At 36.6% G+C, this 26076-nt stretch overlaps 2 protein-coding genes and 1 long non-coding RNA gene across 10 annotated transcripts in view; 2 read left to right on the top strand and 1 right to left on the bottom strand.

The window, feature by feature from the left end:
• LOC127837691 (3-oxoacyl-[acyl-carrier-protein] reductase FabG-like) overlaps window positions 1-26076 on the top strand; it is a 325705-nt gene that overhangs the window by 262144 nt on the left and 37485 nt on the right. The window lies entirely within an intron of this gene.
• LOC127837678 (retinoic acid receptor RXR-like) lies at window positions 1141-19760 on the bottom strand. Of its 2 annotated transcripts, none has more exons than XM_052364936.1 (6): window positions 19602-19760; window positions 13138-13531; window positions 12573-12730; window positions 7655-7815; window positions 5490-5841; window positions 1141-4932 (listed from the first exon to the last, which is right to left on the bottom strand). In XM_052364936.1, exons 1-6 carry the CDS (start codon window positions 19639-19641, stop codon window positions 4679-4681), a joined length of 1359 nt encoding a protein of 452 aa, XP_052220896.1. In that variant the 5' UTR covers window positions 19642-19760; the 3' UTR covers window positions 1141-4678. The 2 variants fall into 2 exon arrangements, with proteins under 2 accessions (XP_052220896.1, XP_052220897.1); XM_052364937.1 differs by having other exon boundaries at window positions 7655-7800.
• Window positions 15516-16647, top strand: LOC127837697 (uncharacterized). Its single transcript, XR_008029430.1, has 2 exons — window positions 15516-15909; window positions 16471-16647. It is a non-coding gene; the product is annotated as an uncharacterized LOC127837697 (long non-coding RNA).

Below are 26076 nucleotides of genomic sequence, written 5' to 3'. Positions count from 1 at the left end.
ATGGATAAGCTACTGTAAGAAGCCCAACATCAGACCTGACTGACGGATAACCTCTGTGTCGTCGTACCTCATTTCCTTTACCAGGTAGACCGGTCAAGGGAATAATGATGATGGGCATGTATTTGAAATTGAGTTATATAATTATCTGAAATATCTTATACCTTATGAAAATAGACTGTATAAAGTACCATATGACCACAATTCTTACTGTATTTACTTTTTCAAGGAGGCATGGACGACACAATCTATAGTGGTGTCTATGGCAATCAGAAAGAGTTTGTTTTCTCAACGTTCGTAAGTTTTAGACATTAGAATCTGAAGTGTAAGCAACAAATGTTCGAATATATTCAATCATGAAAAGGGATATTCAAATATCATTTTAGTATTCGTGCACGTACTTAATTTAAATATATCTGTACTTTCGCTTCTGGCATGTTGATACAGGACTTCTTAAACTATGGATTTAATTAAAGAGTAAATAATTTGCCAGAAGCTAAACTTTGTTTTATGTTTCGACGCATAAATGTTTTATACTTGAGCGATCAAATAAATTTAACGCTTAGGTCCCTGGGATACTAATACGTTCAGGCCATTTACGTGTTTTGTAGATTCCAAATATGCAGTCTTTTTAATAGTTTTTCTTCGTTTCAAATGCATAAAAGTTTTGGGTCACAAGTTTTATCAACATCGGCAATCTACCCGATTTGTTGTGTTGTTATTTGCATGCAAATGATTGCATGTGTGCAATTAAACAAACAGCATTTGTTAAAACCCCAAAAATACCTTAAAAGCATAACGAATTGAAAAAAAAATAAGATAAAATAAAAACACTCTGCTCTTCGTTGAAGAATGAAAAGCAAGTTGCATAAACATGTTTATGCATCCACAATCCAAATAGCTTAACATACGGTAAAAAGCCACGATCTATAAGTAAATCTAGATCAAGTGCACAACAAACTCACTTTTTTACTGCTTTTAATGTATCGTTGCAGTATATTCAGTCACGCGGTAATGCATACATGTTGCAAGTGTCACCAGGATAGATATGAAATGCAGTGATAAAATGCAGACACATTCTTTCATACGGATGTTAAAGTATTTTCCCATTAGCCTCAGCAGCAATTAAAATACCACAACGTCTCACTTTCATGTTTATTTGATAATGGCATATGAATATGTTCCTACATTACATGTGCACGTTGCCTAACAACAGTACTGACGTTATTCACACCTTTGTGTTAACGGGGACACAATCTTAAATACTTTATGAAAAACAAAATAATAGGACATGTGCTAGATTTAATACGTATTTAAAAAAAAATCATAACATTTAAGTAACTTTATCTTTGCAAGTCCTTTGACAAAATTGTTGTGAACTTGTTTACTAATCCTATAGAGCATTGAATGTTTGATGCAAATAAATACACATTAACAAGTGCATTACAAATATTTGCACACTTAATTTTCATGAAATTACTGAGTTGAATCGTATTTACAGTTCATTTGTTTGGCAGAAAATCCAGCCATCAAATTTAAGAATTGTCTCCATTTTCAAACAATTAACCCTGGTGTGACTATATCGATGAACACAATTGATTTTGACCAAAGCATGATTCAAGACAAAACAATACATAGCATGACCCACACAGACATGGTAATGACAAAATGTGATAAAAAGTGATAAAAGTGTCCCCCTGCACATCTGAAGACCGATTTGAAACTTGATTGACCATTAAAAAATGTTCACTACTATTAATTGAAGTTGATCTAGTTTCATGTTATCAGTTCTTTTCTCTTAATGGGTTTCAAATATGCATGCATGAAGTTCAACACATGTAGCTATGAAAACTCAATTTGATGGCCTTATGAAACGTTCAGTGATAAATATTTGATAGGACGCTTCCGTCCAAAATGATATGCACAGATGTGCCACTATGTTACTGAGCCATATTCTGATGATCATTGAAGTAGTTGAGCATTATTTTTGACAAACAATTAAACAAATGCAATTTTAAACACATAGTTCACTTAGTTCAAGTACATTTTTTAAACATGTAATCATCTTTCCGAAGTACAAGGGTTTAGTTCAATACTTATCATTTTAAAGTTCTTTGCACTTCTATTAAAACTCGTCTTCCAATGCAAGACTGCATCAAAACCATTTCCAATGACGATTCTTAACTTGTATTTCAAAATAAGTCAATTTCCTTTTCTGCAATAATGTGCATGCCTTAAATTTAAAAGACACACACTTACCATTGAGTTAAAATCATTCAAGAACAAAATATGTGCAGTGACTCTTCATATTTGGTAACAAGGGCTGAGGTAGTGCATCCATAAAACAATAAAACTTACATTATAATTTACACTTTAAAATTTCCTCAATCTGATTTATTCAGGAAATTACATTACCAAATAAAACAAAAATCTACCATCAAATACGAAAGTAATTAAATTTTAATTTATCCCAATACTGTCTTGTGACATAATTTGACTTCTGTGTTACACAAACAACAAAATAATTAGTCTTAAGAAAACATACACATAAATGCTTCTCAAACCTAAGAAAGGCTTCTCTATGAACCAATATATTTTAGCAGAGTGTGCAAAAATTAAACCTGAAAGATGAGAATGCTTTTATATACAGTTAACTATTTATGACAGAAATTTACGCAATACAAATGTTACTAATTCTAATGTTCAGCTCTTTTCTCATATTTCAGGTACCAACATAATTTTCTCACGTTATACAAAGCAAGAAAATCAACACAACACTTAATATACCAATGATCTTGAATAAACTGTTTATTTCCCATGAAATCAACAATTTCACAGACAGACTGTGTGAACCAAAGTAAAACAGAGTCAAATGTAGCCCAATACACTCTATAATCAATGGCCACATCAGTCTACACAGACATACAAGCCTGTAAATTACAGATACACTACCTTAATAGTATCAAACATTTGTCAAAACAGTGAACAATGCAATAATATCAGTATCACAACATACACAAAGTAAATAACAATGTCCTCCTAAAAATATAATGTACATTAACGTCTACAAAGCTATATGAACAATGTACTGTACACAAAATAATCCAACCATAAACATAATAAACCTCTGTAACAGCATTTAACATAGCACTTACAAGTCAACAACACTCACATCTCAAGTCTATTTCTAATGAAATGCCACGATAGTTTCCTGTAACGATGGATTTCCGTCAACTTTGATGTCCCTTGCATACAATGCAACACATTCTGGCTTGCATACTACAGATACAAATAATTTTCACATTTACTCTATCTAAGAAGCTAGTTCTCACCAGAAGAGAAAAGCTATAGATATGTCCCAGCATTTGTGTGGTCTGATGAGGAAATTTAATGTCTGCCATGATACTTTGTGTGACTATAGCAAACAAGGTGACCAGACTGCATTAATGTGAAGTCTGGAGCTATGCTGGCCGCATACGGCATAAAACCAATGTGAATTCGTTCACGGGACACTGCATGTCCTATATGCAAGAAGTATTTAAAGAACATTGGTGGGAAATCTGGGGCTTACTTGGTTCCTGACCCCGTTTTAATACACTGCTTTATTTGTAAGTTCTAAGGTGCACAAATATCAAAATCAAATGGAGTGAATGCATGTCTATACTTCCAAAAAAGGTTCATATTTGCTGTTGTTAATGCATGAAAATGAAATACAATATGACATAAAGTGATTTCAATGACACTTTTTTACACAGCACAGCAAACTCATGCTACTAAAAAATGTACTTTCAGTGAGTGTTTGTACCAATTCCCAGACAAAGGGACAGTTAAGAAACTTTAATTAATGCTTCCAAATAAGTAACTTAAACATAGATTTATAAACAGTTTAAAATATGATTTGATTCTGGTTGCAAATCATTTTACCAACACTCACTTTTTAATTGATATGAACCAATAAAATCACTTTCTAGAATATTCTTATATACCTGTAAAGTGCAAATAACAACACTAGTAAATATAGTCCGTTTAACTATTAAACTGACATTGAAAGCGATATAACTGAAAAAAAACTGATTTCACAGTTCATGTCCATGATTTCACCTCTGCAACATTTCTTTTACAATGCAGACATACTGCAAAACATAGGATATAATCATTTTGTTTTTATCTAATAATGGCCAACATGAACTAACTTAAGTGTTGTGGAAAAAGTTGCTCATAATATTACAAAAAAATTAATGAATTATGGCAGAAAGACTTCCAACTAAATTTAAATCATCAATCACCGATTATTAAAAACACCAACAAAAATATAAATATAGCAATTATTAAAACACAAGAAAACTCAAAACTTCCACACATTTTTAACCCATGACATTCAGAAATGTCTTCCATTGACCTATCCAAAATGTGAATGTGTGTAACTAAAAACCAATATACAAATGTACTGAGATATTTGAAAACACAATAAAATCTATTATAAATGGCGCTCCATCAGGAAACATTTTTGCAAATAGTAAAAAACTGCAAATTTACCAATAAACAGAAATTTCAACATCTCTGTAGCACAATTTTAAAGTTTATCAACAGAAAACTACAAATCACACTATATATATAATTTTCCAGATATTTACATAGTAAAACGTGAACATGTCAACTATAGCACAGGTGAATGAATGAACTACGAAGCAGGACTTGGCGTCTCCAGCATTTCCATGAGGAACGTGTCTATTGGGGTGTCTCCGATCAATTTGAAGAAGAACAAATGTTCGAGGCATTTTAACCCTATGCTCCTGAGAGCTGGCAAGCGTAGAAGCAGCTTAGCAAATCTCCCCGGCTCGTCGATGTATCTGTTTTTACAGTATTCCTCCAGAGATGCGTACACTTTCTCCCGTAGTTGTTCCACCTCCTGAACACTTGTGAGACCTTTGGCATCTGTAAAGAAATATACAGTCAGGTTTAATTTTGGTTCGAAATTTAAACACATTCCCAAACTCATGGAGTATATATTTTTTCTGAAATGACAGCAATTGAAGGTTCCCAAAAATATATCAATACAACAGTTTAAACTTAGCAAACAACTTTGGAAACACTTTAATTCGTATTTTTTAAAGTACTTGTTAGCAAAAAAACCCTATAAATACACATATTCCCCAATTTTAGACAAAACTAATTACATTTGGAAGGGCTGAAGCCCAATAACCAAAACACTGACAGTTAAATGAAACTGCTTTATAACCAGTAATGTCACAGTGGATTAAAATGTCTCTGATTTGAAATCAATTTTTCTGAACATTGGATGACAACTGAGATACTGTGAACAGTTAAGATAATTCAGGCTACGCTTGGACAACATTTTTACCCTCATGCATTCAACTGGGTTTTCTGGTAACAAGGCTTTCATAAAAACAAAGCAACATATTTAAGCCTAAGGAAGATAATCGGTTCCACAGAAATGAACCTTTTTTTATAAAAACAAATTCCCATTTTACCAGGATTGAAGAGCACGATGGCCCGCAGGCAGCCGAGCTCCGTCTTGTCCATCTTCATCTCACGCATTTTGGACACCAGCTCTGTCAGGACGCGGTCGAATATCGTCCCCACACCTGCCTGGTGTGCGGAGCTCCGGTGTACATGGAGCCCCGTGGCCAGCAGGATCCCATCCTTGACCGAGATGGAGCGGTGCGAGAAAGCCGCGATGAGGAGCTCATTCCAGCCTGCGCGCAGCAGTATGACTTGGTCGTCAAGGGGCAGCTCTGTGAAGTGAGGGATGCGCTTGGCCCATTCAACCAATGTGAAGAGTTGCTTGTCAGCGGCCTGGCAGATGTTTGTGACTGCGTCTTTCTGTAAGCAGAAAACAGTTGTTGTTTGGGTTACCAAAAAATCTTGTCAATAATGATATTTTAATATAATTGTTGTCTATGATAATTTGTTTTGAGGGGTGAATAAAAACTTGATTCCTGTCCCATGTCAAAACAAGAGTGCCAAACTGTAACAAGATACGCCCTTTCGAAGGTTTTGGACACCATGCTCAATGCTTGAAAAGCACTAAGTGACCTCGAGATCTACTTATTGACCCGGCATGACCCATATTTGAACTTTACCTAGATATCATTTAGACGTAACATCTGACTAAATTTGGTGAAGATCAGATGAAAACTACTTCAATTAGAGAGCAGACACCATGCTATATGCTTGAAATGCACTTTAGCGACATCGTGTGCTCGTTTTTGAACCGGCATGACCCATATTTGAACTTGACCTACATATCATCTAGACACAACTTCTGACCAAATTAGGTGAAGATCGGATGAAAACTACTTCAATTAGAGAGGGGACACCATGCTTAATGCTTGAAATGCACTAAGTGACCTGGGGACACAAAGCTTAATGCTTGAAATGCACTAAGTGACCTCATGACCTCGTTTTTGATCCTGCATGACCCATATTTGAACTTGACCTACATATCATCTAGCTACAACTTCTGACCAAATAAGGTGAAGATTGGATGAAAACTACTTCAATTAGAGAGCGGACACCATGCTAAATGCTTTAAAGGCACTAAGTGACCTCATGACCTCGTTTTCAACCCTGCAAGACCCATATTTGAACTTGACCTACACATCATCTAGACACAACTTCTGACCAAATTAGGTGAAGATCGGATGAAAACTACTTAAATTAGAGAGCGGACACCATGCTAAATGCTTTAAAGGCACTAAGTGACCTCATGACCTCGTTTTCAACCCTGCAAGACCCATATTTGAACTTGACCTACATATCATCCAGACACAACTTCTGACCAAATAAGGTAAAGATCAGATAAAAACTACTTTAATTAGAGAGTGGACACCATGCTTGAAATGCACTTTAGCGCCATCATGACCTAGTTTTTGACCCGGCATGACCCATATTTGAACTTGACCTACATATAATCTAGACACAACTTCTGACCAAATTTGGTGAAGATTGGATGAAAACTACTTCAATTAGAGAGCGGACACCATGCTTAATCCTTTAAATGCACAAAGTGACCCCCGTGACCTAGTTTTTGACCCAGCATGACCCATATTCGAACTTGACCAAGATATTGTCTAGACACAACTTCTGACCAAGTTTGGTGAAGATCGGATGAAAACTATTTGAATAAGAGAGCGGACACTGCTGTGGATGCCGCCCGCCCGCCAAGTATAAAAAGATCTTGAACTTTGTTTAAAAAAACTTGACTATGACATGCCTTCTCTGAAATGTTACAGCCTTGTCCCGCAAAAAACTGCACTTAACATATGTGCATAAAGTGTCATTCCAGATCAGTCTGTGCAGTCCGCTTTTAAGAAAAATTTTATTTATTTAAAGGAAGTGTCTTCTTAACAAAGTCTCTTCGTCCCTCATTTGCATGTGCCAACTGAGCAGGCTAATCTGGCATGACACTTAAACCACACTTAACCCATTTATGCCTAGCATCTAGAAAAAAGGCTGTTTGCTTAAAGGAATTTCTGTAAGAAATATTATAAATAAAAAATAAATATACTAGACATCCCTAATTTTGGAAATATATTGATCCAATTTAGAAGGATGGGAGAGTCCACTAGGCATAAATGGGTTAAACCACAAGTATTAAGCAGTTTTTTCAGCTAAAAACATTCAAGACCCCCACCTGAGCATCAATGTACGTGTCTGTTTTTGGCTCCACAGCCAGCTCGGCCTCCAGCACTTTCTCCACAGGCATGTCAGCGTTGGCGTTGACGTTGTCGTTGTCCACCTCACCCTTCTCCTTGTTCCTCTGTCTTTCCTCCTGGACCGCTGTAAGGAGAATGGCTGCGTGAGGGATTGATTGACGGTAGGATCAATCAATGAGCAGACACATTGGGGAAAGGATTACGGTGTGTTTTTTCACCATTATGGGCATTGGCCCCTGGCCAGTTTGGATTGGTTTAAGTGTTATATTTATCGGTCCCATTACTGACCTGGCTCAGGACGGGTTTCGAAAAGATTTCCTGTGTTAAATGTTGACATTTCAAAATCATTGACAATCATACAGAAATTAAATTGGGAAATAATTATAAAACAGAAGCATAAAATAAATCTGATGTTGATCAAACAGATTGCCGGCCCTAATGTGAATAATACCACTAAACTTGACAAGTTTTTTTTTTCAAATACCACAACAACCTGTCACGTCATCAAATTCTCAGAATTCTTGTAAATTACCAAGAATTGGTTGCCATGACAACACGAATATAGCAGTAAATCTTGAATTATTGAACATTACTCAGCAGCCAAGGACTCAATTAGACAGAATTAAGGTTGCATATGATGCTTGTAAGATTCTCCATTATACAGTAATTGGGTGGTATTTATATCCTCTGCAGACAGAAAAACAGGGCCAGAAATAGTCTTCTTAATAATGAATGAAGGTCTTTTGCAAAAAAAGAAGAAATAAACTAGGGGAAAATCAACTAATAAGTCTTATCTGTGAAACAGACATAGGAAATGGAAAAATATCCTTATTATCTTTAAGGTATATTTTCTTAAAGAGACATTAACAATAGGCAAATTTAAGAATGTTTTCAACAGATTGAGTCTTACTTAAAGTCCTATAAATAGTAGAAAAATATATATGCAACTTTTATTTGTGTCAGATGATATCAACTGTAATGGAAAACTAAATTTCTGATCTACCCTTTCAAAGAATGTTATCCACCAATGTGACTTACAAATTGTATGACCCTGCTGTCACACTGACAGTTAAAGGCTCTATAAAGGTGACGATCGGTAATTATTTACCGATTTTTAAATATTTTTCCATATTTTATTTATAAAGGTTATCAAAAAACAATATATATAATGCTATTGGACATTACCATACAAATATGAGCAATACAACTTGTTTTGAGCTCAAAATACAGTGTCCTCCAAGTCAATCTGTTTACAAACAATCAGTTTATTTACATCGCTGTTTACTCGCGAAAGTGAAAGTGACTCAGGTCACCAAAAATACATGTATATCGTTGATTTTCAACCTTTTCCGGTATCACTCACAAGTAGGTCTCTTCTTAATGGTTAAAACATTTGTAGTGATCTAATAAGTTACTTTCTGCTAGTAAAAAGTTGTTTAAAATAGAATTAAAATTAAATGTTCTTTCGGCTATTTTTAGCATACGTCACCGCTTTGGGGCTACACATCACGTTAGTTGCAAAGTTGTAAACATTTCTTCCAATTATGAAACGGGTATATCTTCCATAATTCATGACAACGTTGCACCTAAGCTGTGTTATTTAGCATTTCTTATGCAAGAGTAACTAAAAGCCGGTTTAAATAAGACCAGTTTATATGCATAACAAGACTATTGCCCAGCAATATAGACCCCTACCGGCTCCACCATTGTCAGAAATTCCACCATTGTCAGAATTTTTGTTGTTGCCATAGCAACCAGAATTTTTGACGTAGGAACAAAATGAAATGACGTGCATAATGTCCATATTGCCATCTATCCATGTTTCAAGTTTCATGAAAAAAATATTAAGAACTTTTTAAGTTATTGCAGGATCCAGAAAACCACCATTTTCAGCAGTAATTCTAGTCTATTTGTTGCCATAGCAACCATAATTTTTGACATAGGAACACCATGAAATGACGTGCATAATGTCCATATTGCCATCTATCCATGTTTTAGGTTTCATGAAAAAATATTAAGAACTTGTAAAGTTATCGCAAGATCCAGAAAAGTGTGACTGACTGACAGACAGAGCGCAAACCATAAGTCCCCTCCGGTGAAACCGGTAGGGGACAATAATTGGATTTGTCACCTTTATAGGGCCTTTAAGTTAAAACAATTGTACAACTCATTAGGCAGGATGTTTTAAGGCTCAATTTATGCAGTTTATGTAACAGATGTTAACGAGCATCCATCTCATCAACAATTAAGATAATAAAACTTAAACAGTCATTAATCACACAGAGTTAACCACATTTAAATAGTTTGCTGCAACATTTTATGTTATTTGCTCAGTGAAAAGATTTGCACTATAAATATGCATAGCAATTTTTTTTTCTAAATCTGGACCCAGTTGCTCAAACCTTTAAAGGGACATTTAACAGCCAGTACAGGTATTGTGTAAACATCTGACAAAAAAAATCAATTCTTTTTTAAGCACTCTTATAAGCAAACATTTCTCTATTTTTTTAGAAAAAAATTATGGTTACAATTAACACATATATATATTTAAAAAGGGTTAACAATTACGTCACATAAATGATGTATAAATGATAGCTGTCAGTTGTACTGGCTGTTAAGTTTTCAGCAACCAGGCCCTGCTAAATTACGGTGATCAAGATATTAGAATAACTTGTATTATTACTATCGCTCTCCTTTATACAAAATACAAATAATTCACAAAATAATTTGCAGTCTTGCTCCTCTTTAGTATATATTCTCAATGAAACAGGTAACATAAACAATGCTTACTTAATTACTGTATTCAAATGTTTAACCTTTGCCAAATCATATATTAGACTTAAATGTTAACAAAATTGTTAACAAACAGTATAGTCTTACAGACAAATATTTCCGCTAAAGGGGATGTCATAGTTGGAGGATGAATTGACAACAATTACTGCACAAACAAGACTGAACACTCTGACAGAACACCGTTAGTTCATGCCAATAAAAGCATTCATGAAAGCGACTTACTACAATTGGCTATTAGATATACATAAGGTCAGTAAAGGAATCTGTATAATTTGTTACTTAGAAAACAGCTCAAGGCTTTACATTTTCAGGGATCATCCTAGCCCAAAATTTTAGGGAGAAGTGACTTCTTCTTCCAATTTTATTAGGGAGAAGTAAGCAGACTTTTGACCAAATGCATAAAGGTACTTTAATATTAATGTTTCACAATTAATAAACATACATATATCTAAAATTAAATATGCTGAAACACTAACTAATAGGGCTGTCACGATACGCCGTGAGCGTACCGCGGTATATCGTGGTACGGCAACACTGTATCGCGGTACGTACCGCGATATTTTACAATATATGTATCTGTGAAGAAAACAGCAGAATTACAAGTTTTACAAACTTTATTAAACTCAATAATCAGAAAACACTGATATCATAGTATGACTAGAAACTGTAAAAGAAATTGTAATAAACTTGATAGAAGTAGTCAGTGTTATTGTTCGCGTCTTTTTCTAAAATGTCCGCCATGTTGTTTACAATAGGCTGCACACCACACTTTTTAGCCACCAATGCGAATTGGCCCCGGTCAAATTTCTAAATAAAGAGAACATTGCTCAAGTAAGCACCATTTTGAGTGTCTTAATAATAATGAATGTCAGGTTTGAGTTGTGGTGATTTTTCTTGGATGTTTGTAAGTTACCAAAACATTGGTATTTTAACTATAGCTGCATACAGGAAGTAGAATTAATGCAATTCGAAAACAGGTGTAATGCTGGCTCCGGTCAGTATTTCTGTTGGAAATTTGAAAGGGCGTACGGACATTGAACTATTACAAAAAATCTAATCCTTTGACCCCCAATTTTCTCCATTGCTGTTTAGTACTTGGTAAGTTACCAATGTAAAAACATGGTTTCCAGGCACCTTGCTTCTGCAGGAAAGTGGCAGTTTGTTGTTGAAACTGGCTTAAAAAGGCTCGGAAACACACATAATTCTGATGTTTTGATTTGAAATAATCAATACTAAAACATTTTGCCCCAACTCATTTGATTTGAATGTTACTGATTTTTCAGAAGGCACAGCCTCAACCATTCTGGCAATGTGCTTGGTTTATTTTCAGATTTGCGAGGTGACCAGTTTCCAGACATTGGTTCGCTCCTGCTTGTGTACGCGATTGGCCGAGACTAAAAAAACTGTAGTGTGCCACCAATAGCTGTGACTACGATCTGTGTAAATCGAACGCTTCAAGGGCATGTTCAAAATGCGGAGTCAGCGGGCCCAGTATTGAAAATCCGTAGCGTTGACTCTTCCTCGACTTTCAGAATCTTAAGATAACATGATTCGGAAGTGCCATGCTTTGAACGATCGATATACTAAAGAAAGAAAATAAGAAATAAAATAAACATCTTTTGGAAAATTATGAACTTATTTGCAAAGGAAATCTGTCCCTAATTCCAAAAAAGGTACGGACCCATACATCGCCGTATTTTAAACGTGAAAGTTAAACATCTACAAGTGGAAGCGCTTGCTTGACCTGGATATTAACGGATTATTTATTTAGCCCTTTTGAACCGCTTCTACATTTTCCAAAACGATATCTATATCAAAATAATTATGTAATGTATTTATATCTGTGCTAATATAATAATATTAAAAAAACCGGTGCGGCAACGCCGTACCGCGGTGCGATTTTTTTCACGACATGCACCGCGATATACCGGTTTACCGGTGAATCGTGACAGCCCTACTAACTAAACATTTAATTTTACATTTTTTTATTTAATTTTCATCCAAATCTTGACAAACACCCACGTACAACCAACCTTAAACAAACAGAAGGTTGGATCAATTCACGTTTGTCTACAGGGTCATGGAAAATGTGTGCGTGCCTACCTTCCCGTTTCATTCCCATGCTGAGGCATTTCATGTAGCGGCAATACTGGCATCTGTTCCTCTGACGTTTGTCTATCATACAGTTGCGATCGTCCCTACATGCGTACGTCAGGTCCTTACGTACAGTGCGCTTGAAGAACCCCTTGCAGCCTTCACAACTACATTGCAAAACATGCATCCATCAGTAAATCACAAAATTACATTTGTGTTAAATTAAACTTCTCATTATTGTACGTTTTAAAAGCATTCCACAATCTACACACTACTAAAAATATATAGTTTTATATGAATATTATACATGTTATATACAACAATGAAATCCCCATAGCGCTCATCAGAGCTGAACAGGCTAAACAGATACGACATATTCCGCTTTTAAGGAATTTTCATTTTAAGGAAAATGCTTCTAAATTAAAATCTAGGCAAAATTTGTCCTAGATTGGCCTGTGCAGACTGCAAAGGTTAATCTTAGATGACACTTTGCACATGAATAAAGCCCACTATTCCCATATCAAGATTCAAATGATCTAATTAACTCATACCTAAACCAATGATTGGAACTGACCTGTAGACACCGTAGTGTTTGCCAGAAGCCCTGTCCCCACAGATCGCGCAGATGTGTTTGTTACTGAGGGAAGAATGCGGCATGTGTGGGTTGGGTGGCGACCCCACCGATCCGGGCGACCCTATCGACATCATCGATGGGGACGTTACTGATGACGATGGAGAGTGCAGCGGAGGAGAATGAATGGAACCCGAACCAGACGATGATACCATGCTGGGGTGCATGCCATAGCTAAAGTAGGATCCGGGCGGGGAGGTCACTGAGAGGGACGAGATGTCCGGTTTCACGTCAGGTGACATTGAGCCCACTGAGGAGATTGGGCTGGTCATGCCCATACCTCCCAGGTCCATGCCCATAGACATTCCAGGACCGCTGCTTACACCGTCCAGCGAGTCTGCCAACAATAGGATCTGGTAAGTACAGGTTTAAACAAGAGCAGCGCCTAGAGGGTGCAGACCGCTCATCTATTTTTCTTTTCAAATGTGCAGGGACCTATCTCAATACTTCAATCAAAAAGGAGGGAGGGGTGGCCGGGTGGAGAGGGGTGTATAGTGTGGGGGTGTGGTCATTTATTACATTAACTTCCAAAAATAAGAAAAACAAGAGCTGTCAGAGGACAGGGCGCTTGACTATTCGAGTGCTTGACAGTATAACATAAACCATCAATGGGAAATTGTTCACATTCAAAAATAAAAAAAGGAAAAAAAATAAAAAAAATTGGGGGGGGGGGGGGGGTATAATGTGGGGTGTGGTAATTTATTAGATGATGTTTAAAAAAAAATTGGGGGGAGGGTAGGGGGTGGGGGTGAGAGGGGGGTATAATGTGGGGTGTGGTAATATATAAGATGATGTTTAAAAACAAGATGTGTTTGTGAAACACAATGTCCCCCTATATGACGTTTGACCTTGAAGGATGACCTTGAACCTTCATCACTCAAAATGTGCAGCTCCATGAGATATACATGCATGTCAAATATAAAATTGCTAGCTTCAATATTGCAGAAGTTACATTACATGAGCAATTTTGACCCATATATTTGACCTAGAAGGATGACCTTGACCTTTCACCGCTCAAAATGTGCAGCTCCATGAGATACACATGCATGCCAAATTTCAAGTCGCTATCTTCAATATTGCAAAAGTATTCATAAAATAAGCGATTTGGGCCACATATATTTTACCTCTGACCTTCAAGGATGACCTTGACCTTTCACCACTCAAAATGTGCAGCTCCATGAGATACACATGCATGCCAAATATCAAGTTGCTATCTTCAATATTGCAAAAGTATTCATAAAATGAGCGATTTTTGCCACCTATATTTGACCTCTGACCTTGAAGGATGACCTTGACCTTTCACCACTCACATTATGCAGCTTCATGAGATACACATGCATGCCAAATATGAAGTTGCTATGCAAAATGTTAAAGTTGGCGCAAACCAACCTACAGACAAACCAACAGACAAGGCAAAAATGCCCCGCCCCTTGGCAGCCATGTTTTTCAAGCAAACGTAACCATTTTCGAACTCATCCAAGATATCATTGAAACCAATCTGCTGACCAAATTTCATGAAGATTGGACAATAAATGTGGCCTCTAGAGAGTTAACAAGGCAAATGTTGACGCCGCACAACGGACAACGCACGACAGACAAAAAGCGATCACAAAAGCTCTCTGAAAAAAAAGTTGTTTAAAAGGTTTCGCAACAGGAATAACTAAATGAATGTAATTATATTATTTTAAATAGACATTTATATATGTTTAAATATGATGTTGTTCTATGTGGACAGCAGATTTTTTTGGAATGTATTTGGTGGATGAAATGTGATATGCCTGCAATTTTTCCGAAATACCGTCGGTCCTCGGATTTTTCCCATAATAATTTGGAAAATCCGGAAATGATCCTAATATTGCCGGACCTCGTGTCCGGTAATAAAATTATGGCGAAATTTGGAATTCCATAAGCTATTTCCAGAAAAGTTTCAAGGCAAAAGTGGGAATTTACCGAATTATTTACGAATACACATTTTTTCATAAGTTACATTTCTCGAATGACGTACGTGAATATACGGTATCCGAAGATTTTTGCTGCGTCGTCAATGCAAAATACACACTACGTCATCACTATATGAGTAGATTTGCTAAGGAAGAGAATCGATACCATATACTTTTGGTTCCCGTTATATCTGATTAATTCGTAAGCAAGCAGGGCATTAACACAGGTCATTGTGATCTTCCAGCGATCTGTCAACACCTACACAGGAGTTTGAAGCGATCTGACAATATCTACACAGGAGTTCAAAGGAAAACAGAGTATCCAGATATATAACTGGCAGGGTTCCCGCTGTCGATCGCCATTAGCACCAATTGCGACAAAATAAAAAATCTGGCGACAAAATTTCGTAAATGGCGATTTTAAAAAAATCGGCATTTTTCTGCGTTCATATTTTCTTAAAATGACAAAAGACGCTGTGTTTACCAGCCGCTTTACGGCAGTCGTAATACTATAGATTTCCATGGTGTAAGCGATACAGCTGTAATCAATGGAGCGTGGTGCTGACTGCCGACTACCGCAAAGTGGAATGTTATGGTGATAATTGCGATTATCTGGGGTGTTGTTGCAAGTTATCTTAATTGGTCGGCAGTTTTATTGCTTCAGAGATGAGGCAATATTGAAATATACCGACTTTGCGCTTAAATGTGAAGTGTTTGTCACAGTGTTCGAAGCAGATTCAAGACCGTTAAATTGACAACAATGACAATCAAAAAGGTAAGTATCGATTGTTTTTAGAAAAATCGGTGTAATTATAGAAAATAGTAAAACATTTTACATCTATTGGTTCTATTTAAACGGTGACATATTGCTGTTTCACTCGTCAAAATGGCAAGTTCAGAGTGTAAAACGACTTTTAGAAAGTGAACATTAGATGCTGCTTATTTTGAGACTCATTCAAAATGCACACGTTCCCACCGCTATTGTTCACCAGCTAACAAACAAAAACCAAACAAAGACAGTTGTTTATCAGAATTTCATTTCCTTCAATATGATTTCCAACACACAATCTATGCTGTGTGAACTCTTTATATCCTCAACACTTATCAATTCATTCACTACCGGATGTACCTTAAAAAAAAAGGTAAACATAGTTTAGCACATGGAAATCAATTTGACATTTGATATACACAAATGCTTATTTTATTTGACTGTTGTGTTAAGGGCTCTATGTAGTAGATCATATGCTAGCACACATTTATATTATTTATATACTTCACATTCATTGATTATTATTAGTATTATATTATTATTATATTTCCCTTTTTGTATTTTCAGAATACCACAAAGCTTCTGAAGCACCAAAACTGTGGCAACATATTCAGGCTGCTAAGAAGGTGTCAATCAACAAGAGTTACAACTGATTGAATGTGCCTTTATTTAATTAACAATGTTAAATGTGTTGTTATTATTAATACTACTGTTATTAAATCAATTCCTTTAACATACTGTAAATGCTCAGTTTTTGTTTGTATTATAATAACATGATCTTCATTGCCCAAATGTAGCCCCAGTGGGGTGACAACTTTTTAAATTTGGCGAAAGTAAGTGGCGACAACTTTTGAAAGCCCAGAGGGAACCCTGAACTGGTGATTTTGTTTTCGTTTTATTTTTTAATACCTTAAAACGTTTTAATAAAAATTTGGTGAAGGAGCCAAACCAAACTTTCATGATGATCAAACTCAGCACTGCAGATGTTACAGCTTATGACCCTTCAGCAGCTGTAGACAAATGGCTGTTAAGATTCAATGGTTTTATGTAAAATTAAATATTTAATAAGGTTTTTACGTAACAAACTCACACCTACATACAGGACCAACAAAGTTTTCTACCATAATTAAAAAATAATCATCCAAATAATTAACTAAAACGCATTGGGATTGACTTTAAGACTAGTATAGTATTATAAGGTATGCTAGCTTACAACAGCCTAGCAAAAAGATTAAGCATTGTATGCTCATGATACAGGGAGATGGTCTTCGGCAACTTAATTATTAGCGCCCACCCAAGGCTATGACTGATGGGTATCCAACGAAAGAAGATTAGTCAGAGGATGCTTCTTCAGTAGAGGATCCAGATATCCAGGATGAAGAGACAAATGCTAAAGAAATCTTGGCAATTTTGAATGATTTAATGCATGATTTGTGTATTAATCTGATAATATTAAAATATTGTTAAAAATGTCATCTTTGTCTTTCATCGTCATTATTTACTTTTTGGGCCTGAAATAATCAGTCTGGGCCGGAAATGGCTGCATGATTATAGGACCTCATGGCCCGCAATAAATTATAATTTTGGGAAGGACTGTGCCTGTACTGATATGGTCTTTTACAGTGAAAATTGTGCTTCCATGTATTAAATAAATGACTTTTTGTACTTTGACAAGTACCTGTGTCATGATTTACCATATTGAAAGCTATATCTTAAAATATGATATGTAATATGTGCTTTAAGTTATTTAATGAATTATTTTTTTAAATTGTTAATGCATGTATTAGTGTTTGATGACCAGTTTTTGCACGACAACGAACGAAAACTGGTTGGCTCAAGGAAATGTTGGTCCAGCGTGAGCCCTGGGCAATGCCTTTGAAATCATTAATTTATTTTTGTCATTTATAACCCACCATAAACAACAATTTCACTTCACAAAGGCCATTTATGATTGCCCTCAGCATGCTAAGGGTTAAGCAAAATCCATCAATACCATATACTTTATTAGGCATAAGCTATCCCTTTGGCTGTTTACAAATACAATATTACAAAGAGATGGTCATAGCAAAACAACACGATATCAAAGTATTATTGTACAAATAAATATCGAAAACAAAGAAATACACGAATATCTCTGACAAATAGTACATATTTATATCAATATATTTCCAAAATATGGGTGCAAATGAAAAAAAGTTGTGGAGAAAACTAGATATTACCAAGCAATATGGTCCATTGACCAATACCGGTGAAACTATTGTCATTATTTTTATATATATATTTGTTGACGTCTTGACGTAGGAACAAAATGAATTGACGTGCATAATCTCCATATTGCCATCTGTCCATGTTTCAAGTTTCATGAAAAATTTGAAGAACTTTTAAAGTTATCGCAGGACACAGAAAAGTGTGACGGACTGACGCACAGAGCACAAACCATAAGTCCCCTCTGGTTTCACCGGTAGGGGACAATTAAGTTGACAGTAGGCCATCACTTGATACTTTAAGGTGTAAGTGATACTTGTAGAGGTCAGTGATACTTGCAGTACCATATTTTTTTCATGCTAGTAAAGATATACATTGTACAACATATTTCATTTAAAATTTCAAAATATTTACCAGTAACAGCTCTAGACAGACATTTTTTGTAAAATGTTAAGTAAACCAAAGGCCATTACTCTAAAGTCTGTCGAATAGCCGCTGCAAGAAATATTGTCAAGTTATAAAACAAGTTAAAGTTGCTATCTTCAATATTGCAAAAGTTATGGAACAGACAGACCAACAGACAGGGCAAAAACAATATGTCCCCCACTATAGATGTGGGGGACATAAAAATCATACACTTAGGAACAATATTTTTCCAACATATCATTACTATGTATGCAAATTAAACATCGTTCAAATCAAGTTGACATGCCTGCAGTTATTCTAAAATGTATACTCACATGGTCAGGAGCAAAGACAAATTTCCTGAACAATAAGGCTATAAAATAATAAAAATAATTAATGAATGATATTGATAGTACTTTTATTCCACAATTTATTATAACATGTTATGGAATATAACTCAGCAACACAGATATAACCATTAACACTGATGGGAAAAGGTCGTCTATATTTTTCTTATATAGTGCTCAGTCAGTCAACGACCTTAATGCTGGTTATTGAATGCTATTTACACATGCCAACATGGAGTTCATAACTGGTCAGTCATTGAACCCGCTACTTTATTGAAGTGACCACCCACAATCACCAGCACGGTCAATATAATGACATCAGTTACACTCGTTATCTCGCTTTCATTTGTATTGTTCGAATGCAAATTCAGTAATTCTTAATAACAGAATTGCATATTGCATAATCTTCAAAATAAAAATGTAAAGTTCATTGAAAGTTCAACAGTTCAGAAAAAGGTCAGAATGCCCGTAACGATTATTTACGTTGCAAAATACATTATTTTACGGAAATTGACATCAGTATATGCACGAGCAGATCAAATTGTCACGATCATTCTTAGTACATCCTCAGCGCAAAGTAATTATACAAAACGTGTTCATTCCTAAAAAGCTCAATACGGTACATTCGTCATTCGCACTCCGCGATCCAAAATGGCTACCGGCCAGAAACTGTGTACATTTGCCAACGAAATAAATGTACAAATAAACACAAACAAATGTAAATATATTAACATTTCTTACTTGTATCGCTTCGCCACTTACCCATGGCTCTGTCATCCATGGTTAAGACCTGATAGTTCTTTGAGTAATTAATTATTCCAGTTGTGACGTATCCACCTTAACGCAATGTAACGTGACCTAGTTTTACCTCATTCGGAACTAAGCAATATTTTCCCACAATTCCGCGTAATCATTCAAGCGACGTACCAAGATCTCAATTGTTTATATAAGGGGAAAAAACAGATTCTTAATTATGGAAGCGAAATAAACCATTAATCGTGAGGGATTTTCAATAAAAAATAGTCTAGATATGATTTTACTAAACATGCATGTACTTCTTATAAAGTTCACTGAGCTGTAACAGACGATTGTTGTGAAACCAGTTTCACTTAGCTGATCGCAAGGTCACGTGAGGTAGAACAAGGGAAAATGAGGTTATCGAAAGGCAGCGTGACCCTGGGAAGAAGTGTGTACACGGCTTATGCAAAAACAAACTTCAAACGAGGACTCAACCCTTTCATCCACTACAACCAGGTCCCTTGGATGGTGTGTTTAGGTTGCCTATTTAGGTTGATTCACATTTGGGCAACTGTTATATGATGATGATATGGACGACAAAAAAACGCATTAAATATGCCGTTCGTATTAATTATACACATTGTATGGAACGGACTAAAACAATGTCTACTGCTGAAAGATAGTGGCACATCGAAATCATTCCAGATTTTTATTTCCCCCACTATAGTAGTGGGGGACATATTGTTTTTGCCCTGGCCCCTGTCTGTTGGTCTGTACGTTGGTCTGTACGTTGGTCTGTTTGCGCCAACTTTAACATTTTGCAATAACTTTTGCTATATTGAAGATAGCAACTTCATATTTGGCATGCATGTGTATCTCATGAAGCTGCACATTTTGAGTGGTGAAAAGTCAAGGTCAAGGTCATCCTTCAAGGTCAGAGGTCAAATATATGTGGCCAAAATCGCTCATTTTATGAATACTTTTGCAATATTGAAGATAGCAACTTGATATTTGGCATGCATGTGTATCTCATGGAGCTGCACATTTTGAGTGGTGAAAGGTCAAGGTCAAGGTCATCCTTCAAGGTCAGAGGTCAAATATATGTGGCCCAAATCGCTTATTTTATAAATACTTTTGCAATATTGAAGATAGCAACTTGATATTTGGCATGCATGTGCATCTCATGGAGCTGCACATTTTGAGTGGTGAATGGTCAAGGTCAAGGTCATCCTTCAAGGTCAGAGGTCAAATATATTGGCCCAAATCGCTTATTTTATGAATACTTTTGCAATATTGAAGATAGCAACTTGATATTTGGCATGCATGTGTATCTCATGGAGCTGCACATTTTGAGTGGTGAAAGGTCAAGGTCATCCTTCACAATGTCAAGGTCATCCTTCAAGGTCAAACATCATATAGGGGGACATTGTGTTTCACAAACACATCTTGTTCGATTTTACACATAAACTCATTGCTGTCACCACGAAAACGTAAATTATCTTGGAAAAGAACATTACAACAAACTAGTTATTATTAAACTCAATATGAACGTGATTTTTTAATGGTATTTTACTCTCAATATCATCGGTCCAAACATATACATGTATCGAGGGAAAAAGGCGTTATTGGGCTGGGGGAGGGGGGGTGCGCGGGTATGGTCCCGATGGAGCATGGTAAAAAAATGACATAAACAATAATCGAACAATGCAATGAAATTAAAAATTAATGCAAATATATGGTTACGGGTTATATATAACTTTCATAAATTTAGACACTGGCCTTTAAATTTGAAGTTTCGACCGTCCAAATTCGTTTAGTTTCACAAAACGTAGACATTCACCACGCGAGCGTACCACTGGGGGCTGACGAGGTCAAAGCGTAGTCCGTTTCGCTACGACGTCGAGTATATGTTTTACTACGAAAACATTGTTTAAATACACATGACATCGAGAACGGATAAGTCGAAAATTGTGTTTAAAACATGTAAGATTATGATTTTGTAATAACAAAACTCTGAATTTAAGCACAATGTCATTTCATAGGTCTGTTACATCAAATTATAATCCAAGATGTGTCTGGTTTATGCGGTTAAACATGAAATAGACCGCTGATTTATCAAACCGAAGTCAGGTTTCACTTTAAAAAAATGCAATTAAGGTTTACAACTGTGTTTAATTGACACAATTTTACAATTTCCATATTGATCTATGTATTGTTAAGCCACTGGGGTGTTTAGAAATGTGTAGGGTGACCCAGTTATCAGAAATAAAGGCTACATATTATTATAAGGCATGATCATGTCTCTGACAGCATACGTATATGCCTCGCTACGACAACGCTTTAGCGTGCATGCGTTTCTCACAGAAGACGTATTGGTTATCTCTCAAAGGCAAAATAAAGAAGAAAAAAAATTAATACAGAGTCATGGAGTGGCTGGATGTTTCCTTTGAGACAGAGGTAGTAACAACGGCACAACATGATCCGAAGCGCACAGTCGACATGGTAATGCACATTATTATGATATAATTACATTCACGACTAGGCCAAAGGAAACGATTAAAATCGAAAATCCATATATAAGATGACAGTTGAGAGTCGAGAACCTAATGTCGTCGGTCTCAATAAAAATGACGCATCTTCACCTTTTGACAATCCCTTATACGTTCATTTTGATAGAGACCGACGATAGGTTTTCAGCATACGGTTCTCTTTATCAAATGACATTCGATTCTCGTTATTCCCAACTCGCTTATCTCGAAACTCTGCTTATGTCAAAGTAAATCCCATGTTCCAACTTCGATCATTATTTATCTCATACGGATTTTGATTTTTACATTGTATATATCAAAGCGATTTTCTTGAAAATCGGTAATCGTCAACTAATTTTGAGGTGAATTTCATGTTCGTATACATGATTGTACCTGTAAAATCCACACCTGTAACAACCGTAAGGTGTGGAAAGTAGGGCCCCAATGGCACAAATCCGCAATTGCATAATCAATATATTGTTGTAAAGTTGTGGCAGTGGGTTTCTGTCACAGGTTATTGTTAACTGCGTACATGACGGCCGGTAAATTTACTTCGTGTTACAATGCGGTTAAGGCCCAGTCTCACTATGATGCCGGCGGAGCCCCAGTGCGTGATCAGGCATCTACCGGGATGAACCGGGGCCCTACCGGGATGAACCGGTGCTCCACCGGGATAAACCGTGGACGACCGGGGACAACCGGTGCTCCACCGGGAAAGTATTAAAATGTTTAATACCTCCGGGATGAACCGGGAGTCACCGGGTAGGACCGGCAACGACCTGCGTGGCACCTGGAACAACCGGGACTGTACCGGGAACAACCGGGACGGCACCTTAGCTCCACCGGGGCCCAAAACCACCCCGGCAGAGCTACGGCAACGCCCCGGTGAATGCCGGCAGAGTCCCTTTATAGCTACGTTACATAAGTAAACCGGTGCTCTGACGGTACCGTCCCGGTTGTTCCCGATGCAGTCCCGGTTGTTTCCAGTGCCAAGCCGGTTATTGCCGGTCCTTCCCGGTAACTCCTGGTTCATCCCGGAGGTATTAAACATTTGAATACTTTCCCGGTGGAGCCCCGGTTGTCCCCGGTTAAACCGGGGCGTTGCCGCAGCTCTGCCGGGGTCTGATGCCGGTATAACCCCGGTGAGTGCCGGCGTAGTGACGGTATACCGGGGCTCTGCCGGGACTCTGCAGGCTTTCACCGGGTTCAACCTTTTCGTTTGGATGTTCATGCGCACAGTGAAGCACGGCATCTTTTGCACTGGGAAATGGCAGTCTGCAGTAACTGAAAACTGCATGTGATATGTCCAGAAATGGATACAGAAACTTCGTTGAGCAACCTATGCATTATATTTGTACTTCGTTGCGCAACCAATACATACTCTGTGCGAAACCTTTACATAAAACGACTTGTAATTTCCTTCGAAACAAAGAATTTGCATAATTAAAATATATGTTCGTAACCTGTTTTGTACTTTAAAATGTGTAATGTACACTGAATCGAAGTAAAATGTAGTTTTATTTAATTTAAGTTACCGTAATTGGCTATTTTAACAGAATAACCACCTTATGCATTGCTTCAAATCAAAATATTTCGATTTTAGCTCAAAATAAACTTAAAGGTTGCAACTACGCGCATTTGTTATTAGTTAGTATTGAAAATAAGTACTTACCATTACTGGATGTTCCGTTCTCTAATCCATAAACACCAGAAAATATGGAACTCGCCTGATTAAGTAGTGTATTTACACCATGTTTTCGTAGTAAAACATATACCCGACGTCGTAGCGAAACGGACTACGCTTTGACCTCGTCAGCCCCCAGTGCGTACACATCATGCATTTTTAAAGCGAAAATAAATTGACTATGTAGTATGTATCAATACATTACGATGGCGCTCAAATAATTTATCTTCTTTATTATTTTTGTGAAATTAAAATGAAAATGAGCATTTGTTTTTCCCGTTCCTTTTATTATCCTCGTGAATATGAATGTGTAGGTCGAGGGTATCCCTCCGGTACAGAGTTAACAAACAACAAATGCAAAAGTACAACGAAAACGTGTACATTTTAACAATATGTACTCTTACATAACAATACAAACTATACAGTATTTGGCAAAGAGAAATTTGATAATAACATGACTTCTCTTACCACAACTACTGAAAAAGGGGTAATACAAATTCCCATTAATTACTTTGACGCATATCATTAACATAGTTAATTTCCTTTAGTACGTTGACATGTAAGGACATGTATAATTTAGCCGCTTTAAGAGTGGGTCTAGTATTGCTCATTTTATATAAATATATATTTTGTGATCAATTAATTTTAGTAATTTTGCCATGCTTTGTTCAGTTTTGAAACTTTATTCCGAGTTTTTGTGTTGTTAATTTGAAGTACAAGAAGATCAAGAAAGTCTTAAACCTGCATAGCTAGAAAATATCAAAGCGCTAAAGGCACTGAAGTTGTTCGCTGTTGTCGTCCTTGATTATCTTGTGCGCATTGCACAGGCTAAACAGTGTGCACAGGCTAATCAGTGTGCACAGGCTAATGTTATCTGACATGTATTAAGCCCCGTTTTCCCTGAAAGCAGCCATTATGTACAGATTTCAATGATAAACACTAGACTGGCCAATGTGGTCTTACAAGCTGGTATATACACTCACTGCAGAAGTAGAGCAGACGCATTTGTCGTCTGCAGTGCAGACAGGCAGCGGTAATCGCTCCTTGCATAGTGAGTTGCGGTTCTTACCGTAGCTAATGCTTCTAAGCACATACTGATTAGTAAAATATGCGCTGTAAATTTAGTCGGCCGCCAACGCGACCAACTAATAAATAATAATTATATTACATATACAGCGCCGTAGCCACGCTGAGGAACACCGAGGCAGTTGCCTCGGCTAAAATTTGCAGAGCAATGTTGAGATTACAAGGAAAAAAAGGAAAATTTATATCAAAGAATAAAATCTATATAAGAAATTGAGGCAATTTAATGAATTTAAGGCACTATGATATTCACAAACAAATATTATCAATGAGTACGATTGGGTCTATGTTGAGGCAGATAATTATTTCAATTTAATAACTTCAATTGATGCCAAATGGCTCAGCAAAAATGATTAGGAAAATCCGTATATTAAACAAAGCGTCGCACTGTACACTTCGATGTTACAATCATTGTGGACATCGGAACGTACCGAGCGAGAATCTGGTGTTTTACGGCCAGGTCTGGGACTATTTTGGACCTAGACACACTTCGGGTTGGCGTTTTCGCCTTTATTGGAATTCTCCTCTTTATGGCCGGCGTCGAGTTTAATCCGGGACCGTTTCAGGTGGTAAGAATCTGTGTTTATATAGAATTTTCAAATTATGATATCCCGCGTATTAAACTTTTTTGATAAAAAGAAGTTCAAGTATTTTCTTTTTAATATTCAATCAAGTTGATGATAGAATAATCATATTAGAACTGTCAACTGACAGAAAATGATGACGCAGTGCTAAAACAAAATGTTACACAAGAAAATTGAAAAAATGGCCCAAAAGTTTACTGATTTAAGTTAAATATTTGTACTCCTCATGATGATCAATATGCCCCTGTGACGCAATCCGTAGGGCGTCAGACTCTGGATCCATTGCTCACTATTATATTGTCACTGCCATGGTTCGAATCCCAGTAGGTCCGTGTTTAAGTAAATTCCATCAATGATCCTTTTTATATGTGTTTATGATTGAAAATGCTTTTGATATAATGCATTTCAATATTTCTTTTAAGAGCCATATTGTGCTTTCAAGCTCTAAACGGAAAAACAAATCGTCCACGAATTTTTTCACGGTGATCTTGTCTGAACTACAACAGCAAGTTTACAGAAGCTGATTTGATGTTAACTTAAGATTATTTTTTTTATTGGTTCTTGTACATGTGAGCGGAGTTTTAGCGCATTGCGAAGGC

The sequence above is a fragment of the Dreissena polymorpha genome, chromosome 7 (assembly GCF_020536995.1).
Source record: "Dreissena polymorpha isolate Duluth1 chromosome 7, UMN_Dpol_1.0, whole genome shotgun sequence".
In the NCBI taxonomy this organism is placed as follows: domain Eukaryota; kingdom Metazoa; phylum Mollusca; class Bivalvia; order Myida; family Dreissenidae; genus Dreissena; species Dreissena polymorpha.
Note: the sequence above shows the minus strand (reverse complement) of the source record. Positions and strands in the feature narration are given on the sequence as shown.

What these genes read in the sequence shown, in the direction of transcription:
- LOC127837678 (XM_052364936.1), bottom strand. Translation starts at nt 19,641, where the DNA reads ATGGATGACAGAGCCATGGGTAAGTGGCGAAGCGATACAA. An exon ending in AAACACTACGGTGTCTACAG is followed by an intron (nt 12,731 to 13,137) that starts GTCAGTTCCAAT and finishes TTTGCAATGTAG; the next exon opens with TTGTGAAGGCTGCAAGGGGT. An exon ending in ACACGTACATTGATGCTCAG is followed by an intron (nt 5,842 to 7,654) that starts GTGGGGGTCTTG and finishes TTCTGCTTACAG; the next exon opens with AAAGACGCAGTCACAAACAT.